At 55.0% G+C, this 17,868-nt stretch overlaps 1 protein-coding gene across 1 annotated transcript in view; it reads left to right on the plus strand.

The window, feature by feature from the left end:
• The window catches only part of KIRREL3 (kirre like nephrin family adhesion molecule 3), a 136,358-nt gene that overhangs the window by 95,241 nt on the left and 23,249 nt on the right, over positions 1–17,868 (plus strand). The window contains exons 7-9 of the mRNA XM_026071706.1: positions 8,853–9,001; positions 9,441–9,568; positions 13,762–13,888. Coding sequence (XP_025927491.1) covers positions 8,853–9,001; positions 9,441–9,568; positions 13,762–13,888 — 404 coding nt within the window. The remainder of the gene's footprint in view (positions 1–8,852; positions 9,002–9,440; positions 9,569–13,761; positions 13,889–17,868) is intronic.

Consider the following 17,868-nt stretch of genomic DNA (forward strand, 5'->3'; position numbering starts at 1 on the left):
TCACCGCAAGCACGGAGCGTGGTCGCCAGTAGCGAGGCATTTCTCCCCGCAGTGCTACGGGTATCTAGCAGCCAGCACAAGCAGCCTCGCTGCTGCCGCGAGCTCCGGCGAGGGAAGCTCGTGCACGGGGCAGGTGTCTCGTGCAGTCCCTGGGCCAAACTGCGCTGCGCGGGCTGCGGCTGCCCTGCGTTTCTGGCACACACGGAGCTGAAGCTTACAGCCAGGTCTTCCACAGGTCAGCGCAGCCCCAGCTGCAAATTCCCATTTTACCGATTCCTCAGGCTCTGGTGCGTAGCGTTACGCCRCATATTAGCTGCACGGCTCATCAGCCGGGTTTAGCTATCTACAACGGTTGATCGGTCAAGTCAGGGGCAAGTTAACAACTTTGTTTACTTCTTCCCCTCTGCTGTTGTGGCCAGTTTGTTCTGRTCCCTGTAACTAAGCAAAAGGCCATTTTGACTGTTTTCTCACCAAAATGAACCGCRGCTTGTCCAAGCTTGTTCAGCGACACCAGCTTTAATTGTGTCATCTGTGAGAGAGCAACCTTCTCACCCCGCTTCGTCCCTGCTCCCGCACCCCAGAGCTCACGGTCAGCGCAGGTCTAGCACAGGGCTGTTCCTGCTCTGGCATTTCTTTCATCTGGCAAAACAGCACAAGAAGGTCCCATTTTGCAGAAATCAGAAAGGTTGCACAAAGCAGCATCTCAGCAAGACCTYGGCTCTGTGGTCAGAGCCCAAACCCAGCTCTCCAGGAGAACCATCTCCTGCCCAGCGCCCAAGGTGCTCTAAGGAGATGTCCTCCGCGCGGCCTGGCCGCAAGTGCAATGCGCTCCCTGCAGAGCTAAGCTCAGGTTGCTCCGCTCCAGGGTAATCTGGGGAGATGCAAGGAGCCCCTTGCTGGTTTTCCCCACCCTTGGGACCTGCTGACGGTGAGGAGGAGATGCAAAATCTCCGCATTTAAGACAGGCACCTCCTTTAAAGACTTCCCTTTGATGAGCAATCAGACTCATAGCAGACCTCCTGGCTTGGTAGGAGGGGGAACACTGAAGGAAATCAAGACAGAGGTTTCTTCTGCGCAGCAAGGTGTGTTATTATTATCATCAAAACCTCAGAGTGTTTAAAAACAATCAAACCCCGGAAGCGGCAACTGATGTATTGCAGCAAGGGCAATCAGACACCAAACATGTCCATGTCTGGGATTCAAGCCTGACATCCTGAACTCTTGAAATTCCGGAGAAAGTTGCAGTTTTTCTCACTGTTGATTTGTTCCTAAAGAAAGGCAACATGGGAGAAAAACATGGGCAGGGGAGATTACCAGCTGCTGGGCAAAGTCAGCACCAAGCTCTGTCGGTGCGACCCTTCGCGGCAAAGCCGAGATGCCCACGTTGGGGCTGCAGAAGCGGCAGAAAAAGTGTCATCGCGGCAGGGCCCGGCTGCGTCGGGTCGTGCACGGACAGAGGTGTGTCAGGCCAGGGATCTGACGCCCGCGGTCCAGGGCCAGCGCTGCTCTCTGCGGGTTGGGATGCGCATCAGACAAAATAATAGCGGTCGTTTAATGGAACAGCCCGAGACCATGCGGGATGGGGGGTAAACACTATGGACATCTTCCAATGGTGCTGGTCCCAGGTGTGTGTCTCCTGGGGTGCCCAGCATGACTTGAGCATCCATGTCCAGCTGCCAACGGTAAGAAATCCAATTATTTCACGACTCAGGTTGTGAAGTTTTGAGGAATGGAAAACAAAGACGAGAAATTCCCAGGGCTGCTGCTAACAAGTCATCATTTCTCCAGTGAGCACCAAAGTAAGGCAAGCTCTGCCCTGCTCCCAGCCTGCCGGCTTCTTTGTTAAACCTCAAAACAAGACCCGCGGAGCTCTTTAGCAGAGGCGCTAATTGTGCCTGGGATGCAAATGGGACCCAAGCATGGAGGAAAACCTGGGGGACACTGAAGGAAGAATATATATATATATATATATATAATCTCCAGGGGCTGCAGGATGGATGCTCTGCAAACAGCCCCACCTTTGGCCCAAAGCTGGGTCGTTCCCAGTGCCACGCAGAGCCGCCAGACCTGCCCGTCGCCTTCCTGCCACCCCGGCTGAGGAATGCTCTCCGCGGCCCTGGGCCGCGCGATGGAGGACAGGCCAGCCACCAGCAAGGACGTTGTTTGCCCTCCTGAACTCGATTAAAGCTCCGACGACCCAAACTGGAAGGCCCAGCCACGTAATTTAGGTGGCGGAGAGGTTGCCTATGGCCTGTGCCGGCTGAAAAACGAACCCGCCGCGTCGGCACGAGGGGAGCGCGGCTGCCACGCGGCGGAGGCACCGCACAGGGCTCTGCCGGGGCCCACACGTCTTCATTAGGGAGGGAGCCGACAGGAGAAGAGGAATAACCCCATACATCACCATTATGGAAATTTACTCTTAATAAAGAAATAATTTGGGCGATGCATCATGCCGGAGCGGTGCAGGGGGGCAGCGCGACGCCGCTCGGGCCCTGTTGCTCGCTCAGTCTGCGCTCCCCAGCCTGTCGCTCAACGGGGGATGCTCRGCCAACGCGGGGCTGCCCGGCACGGCCAGCGTTAGCAGTACGAGCCGTCCRCTGCCCTCTGCCCCTTACGGCCCTCCGAGCCCCTACACCCAGCGTCCACGAGCCCGTCCCCTGYGTGGGGGCTGCCCGTCCGCCGGCGGCAGAGGGATGCGGGCTGGCGCTCGCGGCGTCCTGCCGGCAGTCACCGCGCGGGGGCAAAGCCCTCGCCCGCGGACGAGGGGGGCCCGCCACGTTATAGCACTGGTAACCGAAGGTAGTGCTGGCAATAAAGCAGCAAAACCCATTCTCGGAGCAATTTGTAGCAATTAATAGCCCTTCCCAGGAATGAAATGTTAATTAATTCATTCCATGAGCCATGCATTTATTTAAGGTGTTTGTGGGTGTTCTCGGTACTTTTATTAGGCAATTAAAATGCRTCCAAGAAAATATTTATCTATTTTAAGTCATTCTTGGTAAACACAATTTATACGGCAAGCAACTGTTTTATTTTGCATTGTTAATTAAAAATTACGATACACTCCACTAGCCTGGGTTGCGCTCGATCGGAGGAGCTGATCCGGCGGGAGGTCTGATTCGGGAGCGCGGGGGCCGCTGGCGAGCGCTCCTGGCGGGCCGCGTTCGGCAAAAACGTGCCCAGCGAGGGCCGAAGCGGTGACCGCCCTGGGCTCCCCGGGAGAGGTGGCTGCCGGGGGGAGCAGGTGAAAAGGCAAGGAGAAAAGGTTGCGTGTTCCCCATGGAGGAACTGCCAACCCCTGGGTTGCCGCTGGGGAAACTGGTGTTTCCCCCCGATGTTTGGGGCTGTCGTGGGGGGGGGGAGCGAAGGCATTAACGCAGGAGCAAGAGCATTGAGCAGTCATAGCCGGCTTTCGGAGCCGAATATTTTCCCTCATCCAAGCACGCACCAAAGCAACATCGCTTTACTCGGGGGGCAGTGACATGACACGACTACAAATTCCGGTAAACAGCTTCTTCACACACGCTGTTTGCTGAAGAATTACAAGTCCTTTTGCTGCAGACAGAGGAATTCATTTGTTAGCGCGAGCGTGGCCGGCGCTGAGGCGGACGCGGTGCTCGCTAGCGACGCTTCGCTCCGTGGCGGCGCTCCGTAGGGCGCGCAGCACTCTTGGCGCCGGGCGCGACGCCGCGGGCTGTGGACGGGCTCCCCGAGCAGCGGCTCTTCCGGCTGTTGCGTTGCAGAGCGAGGTCCTGAGCGCGGCAGGGTTGTGCGTAGAAATAGGGTCGGTCCGGACAGCCGTCAGTCGGTTTAAAGAGCAGTTTTGTGAAGGAACAGGCTCAGGATGGGGCGGATCTGAAGGGTGGATCTGTTAGAAGGAGATGGACCCGAATTGCTGTATGGGCCCCGTTCCTGTCTGGAGTAAATCCTGGCTCTTCCCCCCCCGATGGCCAACAGGGAAGAAGCAGATAAAAACGTCGCAGCAGCCAGGAGTCCTGAAACGCTCTGGTTTGAATTTCATTTTTTATAATCTAATTGAATCTGCAGCTTTGCCCAGCACGCAAGCGAGACAGCAGCTAGCTGGCTGAAGTCAGAATAAATGCATTCATTTGCTGTCCTGATTCAGCAGCGTTAAGGGCCTGCACATCTCACTGATCGCCCAACCTAAGGTCGCCACGGCCTTTCCCTGCACGGCTGCCGGTTCGTGCTTGGGAGAAAGGTGCCGCGTTTTCTCGGCAGCGCGGCGGAAATCGGCAGCGGGAGCTGTAAGTGCGGGGTTGCCCAGTGTGGGGGGTAGCTCCTACTTTATATCACTTTATATGTTATCATGGGCGCTTCGTGTGTGCCTGTCCTTCAGGCACACAAATTAAAATCGCCTGCACAGAAAAAACTCGGCCAAGCAGCTTTCACTAAGAGCCTGGAAGGAAGCCAGGAGGCTTCGTCCCAGCCCAGGGCGCTTCCAGCAGCACCCGGTCTCCCAGCGTTTGGCAGGTTTCYTTCGGAAACTGGGACGGGTCGCTGGAGTAACACTGACACACGAAAAACAGAACACACCCCCAGCATCGCTTGCAAACAAACATATCCCACACTGTCCTTTTTTATTTATTGGCTTGCACTCTTGCTCTTGCGATCGATGCAGTCAGAGAAATGCTACTTCTCTGGAGATCATCTCCTTGGAGAGGTACCTCCCTTCCCTCTCATTTTTAAGTGCTAAAAGGACCCGGGGGGGGGGGGAGTTATTCTCTAATCACTTTTTTCTCATTGCTCTCTGTAATAACCCCTTTGAAGCTGGGATCGAAATATCTGTTTCCTGGTTGAAATTTGATTTCCTTCTTCACCGAGGCCGATTCAGTTTCCAGAAGATACTGAACTGGCAGGCACTGGGCACTCCCTCCAGAGGGGCCACCGAAAAATAAAGGCAGAGCTGCAGAGAGGTTAGAAATCTGGGAAAGGAAATAAGGAAAAGAGGAAATAGCAAAATGAGACTCAGCCCAGAGGGGAAGAAAATGGGCGACACGCTTGCAGTCTATAAATACCTCCGAGGTAAGGAAAGAAATGAAAGAAGCCCACGCGCTCGAGGGTGGCAGGACAGGGAGCGCCGGCTGGGAGCCGGGCTGGATGTACGGGCGGTGAGACRCTAGGCAGCAACTGCAACGGGCCGAAGCGGACGGGGCTGCGGAGGCGTCGTGGCGCCCAGCGTGCCGGCACGGCGWGGGCCAAGGAGCGCGACGGCCGTGGTGTTCGGCACCAGGTGGTTTGAGACGGGCGAGGGAGGCCCAGCGGGAATTTGCACGCGGGCCGGACATCAAGCTGACATCCCGGAGTAATCCTCCCCAGAGCGGCTGCCTGATAAAGAGCTCAAAGCATCAGGGGAAGAGGACTTGCCCTTGGCAGGAACGGCTCGGAAAAAGGACCAAGCTACCAAAAATCAGGAGTCTCATGGCAGGGGAAGATCAAGCAAGCAAATCCCCTTTAAGGCTTGGAGACAGGCTGTCTCTCTGGCTCACCAGCATGGACGATTGTGCTTAATAAAGAGGTAACGCAGGTGGAAATGGCAGGCTGTGTTCCTGAGATCAAAGCGGATGAGCGCTGCCCTCTCATCTTTAAAAGCCGCCAGTCCGTGAGATGTTTGAGAGGAGCAAAATTGGCTTTGGGGAGATGGGGGTGCCCCCCTCCTCCGCGTACGCTCCAGCCGGGTTTGCCGGGAGCTGCTTATCGGGGWGGGGCAGGCGATTCCGTAGGGATGCACCAAGCAGAGAGCCATGCGCAGGAGTCCAACATCCTCAACCGTATTCTCGGCTACATTTTACCTAGAATCTGTTTATAAATAATTAACAAAAAGTTAATAGGTAAGAAAGGCATGTTGCAGGCTTGTTAAAGACATGGGTAACTTGGCTTCTGGCTGTCCACAAGCACGTCTTGGGAAGCTTCACCGAGGGTTATCAGCTGTTGTTGTTAAAAAGCAATTTGGCATTATAAAAGGTCTGTAGTGCTTGTTCAGCCACATTGATTCAGAAGTGTTAAACCTTGGAAAACTAGAGCAAGAACCTTGATCTCTGCTGAAGCACAAAAAATTGCTTTTTATGACACATCTCTCCGCTGGGGAAATCCAGTTTTGCAGAAGCAATAGGTTTTGAACAAATATGTAAAGCACCGTGCTTTTGTCTATAGGAAACCCGACAAGTCCACAGGTTACTAATAATATTTCATTCCTGGCAATAGAAGAGTTGGAGAAAACTCTCCCTTTGCCTTTGCCTTCCCTTTGCCTTCCCTCTACCTTTCTATCTTCCTTTCTAACTTTCTAACCTTCTTTTTAGCTTTCTTTCTACCTTCCTTTCTGACTTTCTGCCTTCCTTGCTTCCTTGCATCCCTCAAGTGTTGGTGAGGGACAGATTCAGGCCCCTTTGACCAGCAGGCCAAACAGGAGGAGATGAGGACCTATTTCTTCTCCTCCCCACAAGCTGTGCAAAGCTTCAGGGCAGAGAAAGGCCAGCTCTTGTGGATCCCCATGGATCCTGCCGCCGCGGCCCCAGGTGAGGAGCAGCCCTCGGAGCCTAGCTGCTGCCCGAGCRCCAGCACATGCTCTCCGGGATGGGCAGCGAGGATCCCACCATCGCTCCGTCAGGAAGGAGGCAGCATCCAGCTTCAGGCGGTGAAGCATACCAGTTAGATCAGGCTTGCTGTCCGACCTCTCACGAGCCGTTTGACTTCGGTTTCGGTTCCCTCCGGGATGAGAAAGGCGTCACCAGAACGTTAATGGTCATTCAGCGTTTTGGAGCGGCAGGTGGAAGGTGTGATTTGCGCTCCTCTTGCCGTAAGAGGAGCTTCCCTCATTAGCACATGAAGCACAACCCTAGAGATAAAAGCGGCGTCTCCTGATGAATTACGGAAGGGGGGTGCGGGGAGGGAGGCAGGACGGGGAAGCCGAAGTGGCCAGTCAGCATCTGTTAGAGGTGCAAAGATAAATGAAAGGAGAGAGCAGATAAGTGCATACAAATCAGCTCACATCTGTGCTGCTAATACATCTCTTTCAAAACGCTTGTGTCATCAGATGGTGGGYGAAGCCTTGCAGGTCAGCTGTCCTGATTCAATTAGGTTCACTTTAGCCCRCGCACGGGGAATTTGCTCTAGCGGCGCTGTCAGAGCGCTTCCCCGACCCGGGCCGCAGCAGTCCGCGATGAGCTGGCGTTTTGCTCTCCGGAGCTGACGGCGGGGCTCGTGCGAGCCCCACAGAGCCACGTGGGGCAACTGTCTGCTTCCAGCAGCGTCCCTCTTCGGTTGTACGCGTTCACTGCGTCTCCGTCGCCTTCAGCTGCCTTTTGGGCAGCGCAAGTGCGGCGTTAAAGCCAGGGGAACCCGTGTGTGGTGTGGGACGGCTGGCAGAGGCATCGCCGGCTGCGAGACCTGCCTGAGCAGGGTGGTGGGGTCTCTCTGGGCACTCTGCTCCCTGTGCCAGGGCGGTGGGGAGGAGGACAACGCCGTGGGCGTTTCTCCCGCAGAGCTGGGGAAAAAATGAGCCTCCATAAATGCATTGGAGATTGGATTTTCACCTTGAAATGGCCATGTGCGCAGAGGAGTGGAAAGGCTCATAAGAAAAGCCATGTTGTGGTGGATTCACGTCCTGCCGTTGGCCTTCCCAGCCCGGCCCTGGCCGTTCTTTGCAGTGCTGGGGGTTTGCAGAGCATCTGCTGCCCTTCCCGAAACACTGCCCAGCTCCCCGGAGCACAGGAGAGGCCACGGGGATTGTAACTGATGCAGGAAGATGCCTTGAAATTGCCCCGTGCCCCAACAGCAGACTCCTGGCACCTGCCTCTTCCCCCAACCCATCCCATCTTTTTCGAACATCCCATTCTATCTGGTGCAACCAGAGGCAAACGCCCCTGAGACGGGCAGAGATTCCTCAGGGAAGTCCTCTTCCCTCTACTTTAACTGTCAGTTGTTTCGGTACGCTTATTATTTTTTTCCCCAGACTTGTTTTCTGCGCTTTCTTTCCCTTCCCCTAAAGAGTGGCTGGAGTTTCCCACAGCCTGACAGCATCTCCCGTCTTTTCCACCCGCTCCAGAGTGGCAGGTTGCCAGATGGTGCCCCATTAGGTCACATTTGCTCATTGTTTGGCAAACAGCGGCTTAATTCAAGTGCTGAGTTGACAGCTTGTTCTCCAAGACAATTTGCAAGTTGCAGTGTTGCAAATGCCAGCTTGGCTTTTCAGGGTAATGTTATTTCAGCTGCCTTAAAGGGATAAAAGTTCTCTTCGATGGAAAAAAATGAAGGAAGAGGGGAAAAAGGGTGGAAGTGGGGGGAAGCTGAAGGGGTTTTTAGTGGTTTTGATGTGGAAGGACCAACAGCGTTGGTTGGCAAGTGTTCAACAGGTGGCAGCTTTGTCTTGGCACCGTGTTCCCCACCTTCTGAGACTTGCCCTGTCCCATCTCTCCCATCACAAAGCACTTCTACCCATGGCCTGCAGTCCTGAGGAGTGAAGTTTATTTCCGGTGAAACTGGCTTTCTTTGGGAAATAGCAATTTTGGTCTATTTTGAAGGCGTTCAGGCAGGGATACGTGTACACATGGGTTTGATGGCTCCTCTCCAGGACCTGCAGTTAGGAGGCAGAAAGCTGAAAAGGGAGAAGGCCTCAGGCCACTCTGTGCCCCATCCCTGGGGATGAGGATGATGCCGAAGACAAGCACATCCCTCCTAAAGTCAAGGGCAGCAGTGGGCACCCTATGGCCTGCAGCGCTTCGGCACTGCCAGCCACGTGCATGACACCACGGCTGCAAGGGCATCTCCATCACTGCACACCTGTGGATGGAAAGCAACACAACAGCAACACATTCCCGCTCTTTCTTATACCGCAGGTGGGCGAAAAAAGGCCAAGTAATAAAGGAAGCATCCGGTGACTTCTATGAAACCATCGTGGACCACACCTTCTTCTTTGAGCCAGTCTCCTGTGAGGTTACCAATGCGCTGGGCAGCACAAACATCAGCAGGACCGTGGACGTCTATTGTAAGTAATTTGTCAGCTCAAGACTGACTTCCCAGGGCTGAGTTTATAAACGGCATCTAATAGCAGGGCCAGCAGAGCTGCCAAAAATTAATGGGAAGGGGACACGGAATTGCTTGGCTAGCTCTGACAATCCCAGAGTGACCAGGTCTCGCTGGGCTCCCTTGCAGCCCAGACGCTCTGCAGAGCTGTTGACGGGACTCCCGCCTGGTGAATGCACAGCCCTGGAGGCGGCGGTCCCTCGGGGAGCTGGCGTTTCTGGCACTGCGGAAGCAGGCACCTGGCTCTAGCTCTTCTGGTTTATTTGGGGGCCGTATGCAGCTGTGACCCAGGGTTACATCAGAACCCTCCACAGCTTCCCCTGACACAGTGAGCGTTTGGTTTGAGGGCTCCTAGCTGACAGAGCCCATCACTGGGAGTGATGCCGGTCTTCCCTATACAGTTGGGCCCCGGATGGCGACAGAACCGCAGTCCCTCCTCGTTGACCTGGGCTCGGACGCAGTCTTCAACTGTGCCTGGACTGGGAACCCGTCTCTCACCATTGTCTGGATGAAGCGAGGCTCAGGCGTGGTAAGAATTGCTGCTGGGCTGGTGGGGAATGGCACATTCAGGGCGCAAAGCCCCCCGTCTCGGAGCAAAGCCCACAGGCCATACCCRCAGGCCGGGAGACGCTGTCTGGACAAACGCTGGCCCTACGAGGCTGCTCCGAAAGCCAGTCGACTGAAGGGCTTGGCATGGCGTTACAGAGTAGTGGCTCTCAGGCCGTAGTCCTGGTCAGCAATGCTGCGGCGAGTGTCCGCAGTTGGTCCAGAGAAGTGCATAAAGCAGTAAAGTGTTYATTACCTTTGTAGCATTTTAGATAAAAGTGGATGTGAATTCACGAGGCATTTTGATGGCAGGTTGGAAGGTCAGGCCGTGCGCTAGCCTGGAGTGCCTAGAGCCCAGGGAACTTGGTTGAGTAGCTTCAAGAACTCACTTCTCCACTCTCCCACTTGGCCTGTGACAGTCCAGCTGCTCCAGCGGCCGGGTGCCCCCCACTAGGTTAGCTAATGTTCCTGGGAGCAGCATGCTCATCCCGGAGCAGCCCCATCTTGGGAGAGGCAAAGGGAAAAAGAGGCTTCCTTAAATCAGGATGCCACTGCTGCAGCAGAGGAAACAGGGCGSTGGATTATCTGACCCTGCCCCATTGAGGCCCAGTGAGGAGGAACGTGCAGAGCCACCTTCTAGGGCGCAYGCAGGTCTCGCCTGCAGGATGTGTTCATAAAGCAGTCCTAACAGAAGCAGAATTGATTCACATGATGATCAACATCAGGGTTAAACAGAGGCCAGAGCATGACTTAACCTCTTGCTGACAGGTGGCACTTTTATAAATCATCTACATGTTGAGCACTGCGCCAGTGGGGAGGAGCAGGGCCTTTGCAGGCTGCACAGGGAGTCCTGCAGCCCGCGCTCCCACCGCTGCCGTGCTCAGCGAACGGGCGRTGGGGGCAGCGACGGGGCCAGCATGCAATGTCTCAAGCCTGCACTGAGCAGGAGGCTCAGACGGAAAGACGGTAGCGGTCCTTGCTGGCCTCCAAACCTGTGGGTCTCCTGAACCTCGAGGCACCTCAGCAAGCCCTTAAGTATTTGCTCGGTTCTCCTTTGTGCTCTCCTGTCCCATATCTCTGAGCTATTTGGAAACTTTTCTCCTCTAGAATTGCTCTGGGGCCCATTGCTGTCAAGGGAGGTTTTGCCATTGACTTCAGTAGAAACAAGCTTTAAGGGGGAGAAGCTACTGCAGTGCTTAAGAGCTGTTTCGGTGATGAGTCCTCGAATTACAAGCACACCTTTCCTCAAATCCATTCATTCCTGCACTGTATTTGAAATTGTGATAGGGGACAAGATACTTTGAGATCAGAGGTCACATCGTACCGTGCTGACTCCGGCTCGGCCCCTCTGTGTGGGCTGGAGGCTGCTCAAACGAGGGAAGTCCGGATCCGGCCCAGCAGACTCCTCAGCGTCTCTTTTGTCCTGAAAAGCGTAATGAGCTTTGCAAATACTAATCACGTCTCAGCCAGCCCAGGGAGGTGCGAGATGCTCTGATCCCCTCTTTACAGACAGGAGGGCTGAGCAAGCCGCGTTAAGAAGCTAAAGGAGAGCTGAGAAGTTAAACTCGTTGGAAAGCGGCAGCTGCCCAAGGCACACGCAGGTTTGTGTTTGAAAGCATCTCTTGACTTCGTCTGGGCAAATGAAGTCGGTGAGGTAACGCTGACTTACCCAGCCCAGGATTAGGTATTATTAGCCTGCTAAACTCACGTGGGAGCGAGATAAATGGGCTGAGTCAGGCTGCTCCCCTCCACTCCCTCCCTGGCCAGGGCGCACACAGTGCAGCGGCCGGGAAGGGGAGCCGGGATCGCCCAACGCTGGAAACATGCGCGAGGCAAGTGTCTGCGTTAACCGCTGGGGTATTTTTTCCAAGTGGGAATGGCCTCAGAGCAGGCTGTCTCCTGGGAAGTAATTACAGACTTGGGAGAGCTGATGGCTTGAATCAGAGCGAAGGAATCCCAGTGGGTCAATAATCCCTGGGTGGCTTCCCGTCCCACCGCAGCAGTTGTTGTTCCTCTCGGTTATTATCACCATCTGAACACGGGCAGCGCTCTCGCCCTAGACAGTTAACTCCTTTTCGCAAAGCCGCTGGAGCCTGCCRAGCGTTTAGAAAGGAGGTCCAGCGCTGACCACGCTTCAGGCCTTGCCTTTGCTCCCCGGCAGCTTCGTGCCCCAGCCCATCTCGCGGAGCCGGGGAACCGCCGTCGCTCTCGGCTCCGCAGCACCCAGGCAGCACGCCGGCCAGCCGTCTCCCTTTTTATTTGGCTCCCTCTAGCTGACTCACGCGGTCTTGGAGCACACCATGGATCTCAGGGCTCAGGACGGGCTCGCCAGCCGTTTTAACCCAGCAGAGATACTTGTGCTGTTTGGCAGAGCCGTCTCCATCTCCCCCAAGGGATGCTGACAGCTGATACTGCTTTGTAAAGCCCATCAGCCTCCAGCCTTTGCAGTGAGACATGGGAGCAGGGCTGCTCTTTTCCCAGCCTCCGCTTCAGGAGCCGGGTTGGGATCCTAGGAAATACCTCCCTGCAAGTTGCCTTCTTTCCTGTGCCTTTTTACCAGGAAGAAAACAAATCAAAACCCAAAGAAAGGCTGAGGCCAAGCAAGCACAGGCATTTGCATGGATAGTTTCACAACAAATGCTGAAACAGTGGGTTTAGAAAGCATATTAAAATCTGTGTTACGGCTTCTCCGTGGCTATTGCCAGGTTAGGGATGCGATCCCCATCTTTTCGCTACGGGGCTACCCGGATCAACCGCAGCCGTGTCCCACAGCCACCCGGCATAGCTGCCACCCCTTTCGCCAAGGCAGGCTTGCATTAGCGGGTCGTGGGCTGCGTCTGCTCTGCTGCATCGCCCCACTGCAGAGCTCCAGCTCAGCCCTTGGCCCCGAGGGACTTCGCAGCCCTTTAGGGTGCAGCACGGCATCCCCGGGCAGCGGTTCGAGATGAAACGCGCCTGACCTGGCAGCTCCCCCGAACGCAGCACGTGGAAAGGAGATGCTTTCCCTGCACGCCTAAGCGTCGCTTAGGGCACCGAGCGCTTTGTAAAGCATCAGCGCAAATTCCTGGAGGCATCAGCTTTGCGGCGCTTGCGGCAGCCAACACAGCTGGATGTTTTCGCAAAGCAAGCAGCCGCGGGAGGGAAGCGGCACCTGGGGACACCACTTTCCTGGCAGGGAGCAGGCAGCAGGAGCAGGGGGCGCAGGGGTGAGGGGCTGGCCTGCGAGTGGGAGGCTCTGTGCAAAGTCCTCGGAGAGAGGCAACGGCGACGAGGAGGAATTAGCCACCAGGCAAGTGTTTCCAGCCCAGGTGGTTGGGAAACACTTGCTCCGAGAGCTGCTATTTGTTTTAGACTGGCCACGTTTTTCAAATACCACCGGCGCTGGGATTCTGCTGACAGCTTCGCCAGATCTCTTTGCTTCAGCACTTTTCAGGGTTTATTTAAGGCTGCTAATTGCACTGCCAGGGCAGGAGGGCAGCATAGCTAATATCCCTGTTGCAGCCTCCTTATCGGGGGGGGCTCAGGCTTGCCAAAAGCAGTGGAGATTTCCCAGGCTGTCGAGCCCCAGTTCCCGGGGGGCTGCCAGCTCTCCACGCTGGTCTCCCACTGCTGCTGTGTTTGAAATCACCAAGTGTGAAGAAGGCCTGGCAGCCTGTCCTGCACCTGCAGTCGCAGAAATACAGTTGTGTGGAGTGTGGCTCTCTTGAAAGCTTTTCTGCTCCTGGTTACAAAGCGGTTATGCGTCATTGCTTTCCTGCACCTCAGAGTCTGGTTCTGGTCCTCCTCGTGGGCTTTGCTGTGGTTAGAAGTGGGCAAAGCGTTTCCCATTTTAAAAGCATCATTCTAGATGATTCATCTTTGGCATAAAAAGAGGAACACAGTCACCAAAACTTTTCCCCTGTGCCTTGAACTCTTTTGGACTCCTGTGGGGCTTTTTGCAAAATGGAAATTTGTAAGAATTCAAATGCACGAGAACAGGACTTGTATTTCCCCCTCAAATGGGTGGTTTCCCTATTCCGTGGCCAACAGCAATAAGTGATATTTCCATCCCATTTTAGATGATGGGCTTAGTCACTTCAAAGAGTACTGTTTTCTCTGAGCTGCCCTTGAGCTCCTAGCGAGCTCTGTTCCACTTCACGTTGCCCGTCCTGACAGCAATCCCCTCCTCTCTTCCAGGTCCTGAGCAACGAGAACAAGCTGACGCTGAAGTCCGTCCGCCAGGAAGATGCTGGGAAATACGTGTGCCGAGCAGTGGTCCCGCGGGTTGGCGCGGGTGAACGCGAGGTTACGCTGACTGTCAACGGTACCTCTTGCTTTTCTGTCGTTATTCTGTCCTGGTGTCTCATTGTTTTTCTCCCTGTTGCTTTGACAGCTTGTTTGCGTGAGTTTTGAGGTATCCACTTAGGTGTTTGCTTTTCTGGATAAATCTTATCCTTAGTTGGATCTGGGAGGATCCTGCTGTGTGGGCAGTATGAGCAATTTGGATTCATGGAACTGCATTCATTTACCTGGAGATTCATCGGTTAAAGCAAGCCCCAGAACTGCAAAAACCAACATTAGCTGAGATCTGTTTGGTTCCATATTATCAACAAGGGTTTATTGAGTAGCTGGGAGCGAGCATCTTTAAATCTTTAATAGATTTATCTCGCAAAACCCTTGCAAGGTCGGAGAGCACTGTCATCGCTGTTGTACAGCTACAGAGCTGGGAATTGAGCCTGGATCTGAAACCAGAAGCCTCATCACTCTCTCCGAGCACACGTGGAAAGACCTGTGAGAGAAAGCGCCGCTACATAACCGGGCTGCCTGGCTCTCCCCCAGCACAGCGTCAGGATGTGGCCCAGACCCTCACCCGGGCCCGGGAGCTGGGAAGCGCTCCACAGCCCTGTAGTTTATCAGTGACCTGGCCGGGACGCTGCAGCAGCCGGTGATGATTTCCAGTCTAAACATGCCTTGTGCCAGCCTGTACAAAGGAAAAGAGCCAGGCAGGCTGCAAACAGCATAAATAGAGTATGAATCCTGCATTGTCTCTCACCTGCCTGGCAAACCGGCACGTTTCGGTCCCCACTCACTGTCGCAAAGAGAGGAAAATAAGCAGGGAAGCAGCCCAGGTGGCAGCAAGTGTTCATTTCAAATGGAGATAATGCTGGAAAGAGAAGCCGAGGGCAACACAGCAGGGTACTGAAAGCCAACCACTGCCTTGACTTCGACTGAGCTCCCCGGCGCCGGCATGCTCCTTCCCCACTGGCTGCTGGGTTTTAATTACAATTAAAATCGCTTGCAGTAAAACAAAGCAACAAATTAGCACACACAAAGAACCTGCTCCCTTCGTGACACCTGCCAGGCACCCGTCCGCCTTGAATGCAGAGCAAAGCGCTCACTGGGCTGTTTGCAGTGTGCAGCACGGAAGAGCCTCTCGAGAGAGCTCTGCAGCTCACACTGCTGCTGAGTTTTTTACCCTGCAGAGCTGGCGCGGGAGCAAACRAAATCTTTGCTTCTCAGCTTTGCACGTCTCCCCGGAGCTGAGCACGTGCTGTGCCCCTCGCCGCTAACGCGTGCTGCTGGGGGCCCCGCTGTGCGGGTTAGGCACAACCCYGAGGTGACAGCATTGGGGTAATGGGTGTCACACCTCGCAGTGGGGGGGAATCCCACACCCCGGCGTTGAGACAGGCTCCTCTCCCTCCGGAGTGACCAAAGGCCAAATCCGGGCTTGGAAAATCGAGGCAGGCCAGCCCCAGAGCAGTGTTCTAGGTCTGACATCTGCCAGCACTGTGGGTTCGCAGCCTGTCCTGGAGCTGCGCGTTGCAGCTGGAGCAGACGTCCAGCTCCGTGAGCACGAGGCAGTGTACCTAATCCAGCTAATGAACGCTTCTGAAAGGGTTTTCCACCGTAATTTGAGAGGGAAGCTGGACGCCTCATATTTTCAAGTGATTTTAAATCCAGAAGGTGACACAAGTGTCTTGTTATTATCAGGTGCATTTCTCCATGGGGTGGGATTCTCCACAGTAAAATTAAGCATTTAGAAGTGTCTACTCTGGACTAGTCTGCAGTCAGTGCACGGGGGCTTCAGAAGGGCTGATCAATCCCCTCGAAAGCATAAAGCTCAAGGGGGACCTGAGCTGAGGGATCTGCACCCGACCCAGTGCGAGCCTGCGATCCCGGCTGTCGCCGTGTGCGGCCCAGAGAGGCCGCAGCCAGCAGCGCATCCGCCTGCAAGACGGTCGGAAATCACGGCAGCGCAACGGGGAGACGGGAGAGCTCGCCCTCCGCCCGCCTGAGCTGCGATGGGGTCTCGCTGCCCTTCCCGCTGGCTCTTCGGCATTGCCGGCCCYGGCCCGCAGCCTCGCGGCCAGGCCGACTGTTGCAGAGAGCGGCTGGCAGTCCACCCCCAAATCAGAGCGCGAGGCCACAAGCCTGAAGGGAAGCAGATATGATTCAGGGCCTCGTTAATGGGAAGGAGGATTATGCAAACGAGCAGCGTTTGGCAGGGCCAGGGCAGCAGAGASGAGAAGGAAGCGAGGAATTGTTGGGGCCGTTATAAAAATCAGCCGCAATGTGATTTATGGTGCCCGCGCAAGCCAAAGCCTCTCGATCTCCCTGACTGCACGCGGTCCTGTTTGCAGCTCCCGCACCGCTGCCTCCTGTCCGCAGCGCGGGGCGGCCCCGGCGGGGAAGGCGCCGCAGGATCGCCTTCAYGCCAGCGCTGCCGGCAGTGAGCAGGGACCGCCAAGCCGCTCTGCAAGAAAAGGTTTGTTACTAGGGCTGACCAACCCCAGGCGGCTAATGTGGGGTTTAAACTGCCTTCAGTTTGCTCCAGCAAGCAAGTGGAGCCTGTAAAGGAGCTGGGAGCCCAGCGTGGACTGATTGGCCCCACCGCTTGGTGAGGAGCACGCCGTGAGCTTTGCAGCACGCCGGCGCCTCGGCTCACGCCTGCAGCAACCCTTCGAGGGCCCTGGGCTTCACCAGGCGTGTTTCCCCGTGGCCCTGCCCRTCTCCAGCGAGTCCCAGCAGGTCGTGCTTGCAGCACAGTTTCTGCAGGAAGCAAGGAGTTAAACCGAACTCGCCCAACCAACCCATTTCCGAAGTCACGAAGGCTGGAGAGGAAAGGTTGGTATTGACTCAGGCAGCCGGGAGAAGTTCGGGCCGTCCTTTCATTCCTCCAAGGCTCCCGAGTCAGCAAGCTGCCTTCGCTTTTGTGCGAGCCTCCAGGACCGCGCAAATAAATTGGCCCTGCCGTGCTAAAAATAACCGCAACCAATAGCTCCATCATTTATATCCATAGCAACATTGTTTAAAGCTTTTTCCTGCCTGTGGGCTGTCTAACACTTAGCGCTGAATGCCAAGCCGGAGATTGGCAGCTTTCATAAGGAGCCAGCGCCTGGTGGAGAATCAAACGCCGGCCCCAAATGTGAAGAGGCTGCAACTTGGTGCTATTATTTCTGGGCATGTTCATTTCACAAATGGTCTTTAGTCATATGCTATTATCATGATGATAAGCCTTCGTCTCTGAACTCCTAAAGCAATAATAAAACCCAAAGCCGTTGGCATTTGTGCCATTTAAAATCCACTCTCCTTGGAGAAAATGATCCTTTTTATGATTATTAAGCCATTTTTCTCTAGCGTCACCCAGTCTTGGAGCACTTCCAGAATTTGTAACTAACATACAACTGCCAAAATAGAAAGCTAGCTTTTTTTTGTTTAGGCCTGGCCTACAGATCTGGTCACTGTTTTTGCCTCCCTTGGCTTGGGGTCATCAGCAGTCAGCACAGCCAAGCCGAGCCGGCAGCCCACGGGGCGGCAACATCATCTGCTAGCACATGTTTAGCTAACCAAAAAGCTCAGCCCACGTTCCTCGTGCCACACTGGGGGTGTGACGGGATGGAAGTGTCCTCTCCAGGAGGAGAAGGCACCGATATACCTTTCAAGCCAGCTTCCCGCCACAGTTTGCTGCCAGCACAGGGAACCGGGAGCTCTCCAGGCGCCACRTGCCGTTTTGCTCTTGCACCATACGTGGGGATTGAAGGCCAAGACTAGCCAGAGTGGCCCCTGACTCTGAACACATCGCAGCGCTTGGACGTGCTTGGAAAGGGCTATTGCGAGAAGGCAAGGTGCCATTGTCATCCTCCTAAGGAAGGAACAGAAGCACCCAAAGCCCCTATGTATTTTTAAAATCATGGCAAAGCAAGGAATGCACRAAAATCTCCCAGGCCAGCACTTTTAAAAGATGGGCTTTCACAGATGTATGGGTGAGAATGCATCTTGTGAGCATGCCTAGAAAAACATCTC

This window comes from Apteryx rowi, unplaced genomic scaffold (genome assembly GCF_003343035.1).
Source record: "Apteryx rowi isolate R43461 unplaced genomic scaffold, aptRow1 scaffold_33, whole genome shotgun sequence".
In the NCBI taxonomy this organism is placed as follows: domain Eukaryota; kingdom Metazoa; phylum Chordata; class Aves; order Apterygiformes; family Apterygidae; genus Apteryx; species Apteryx rowi.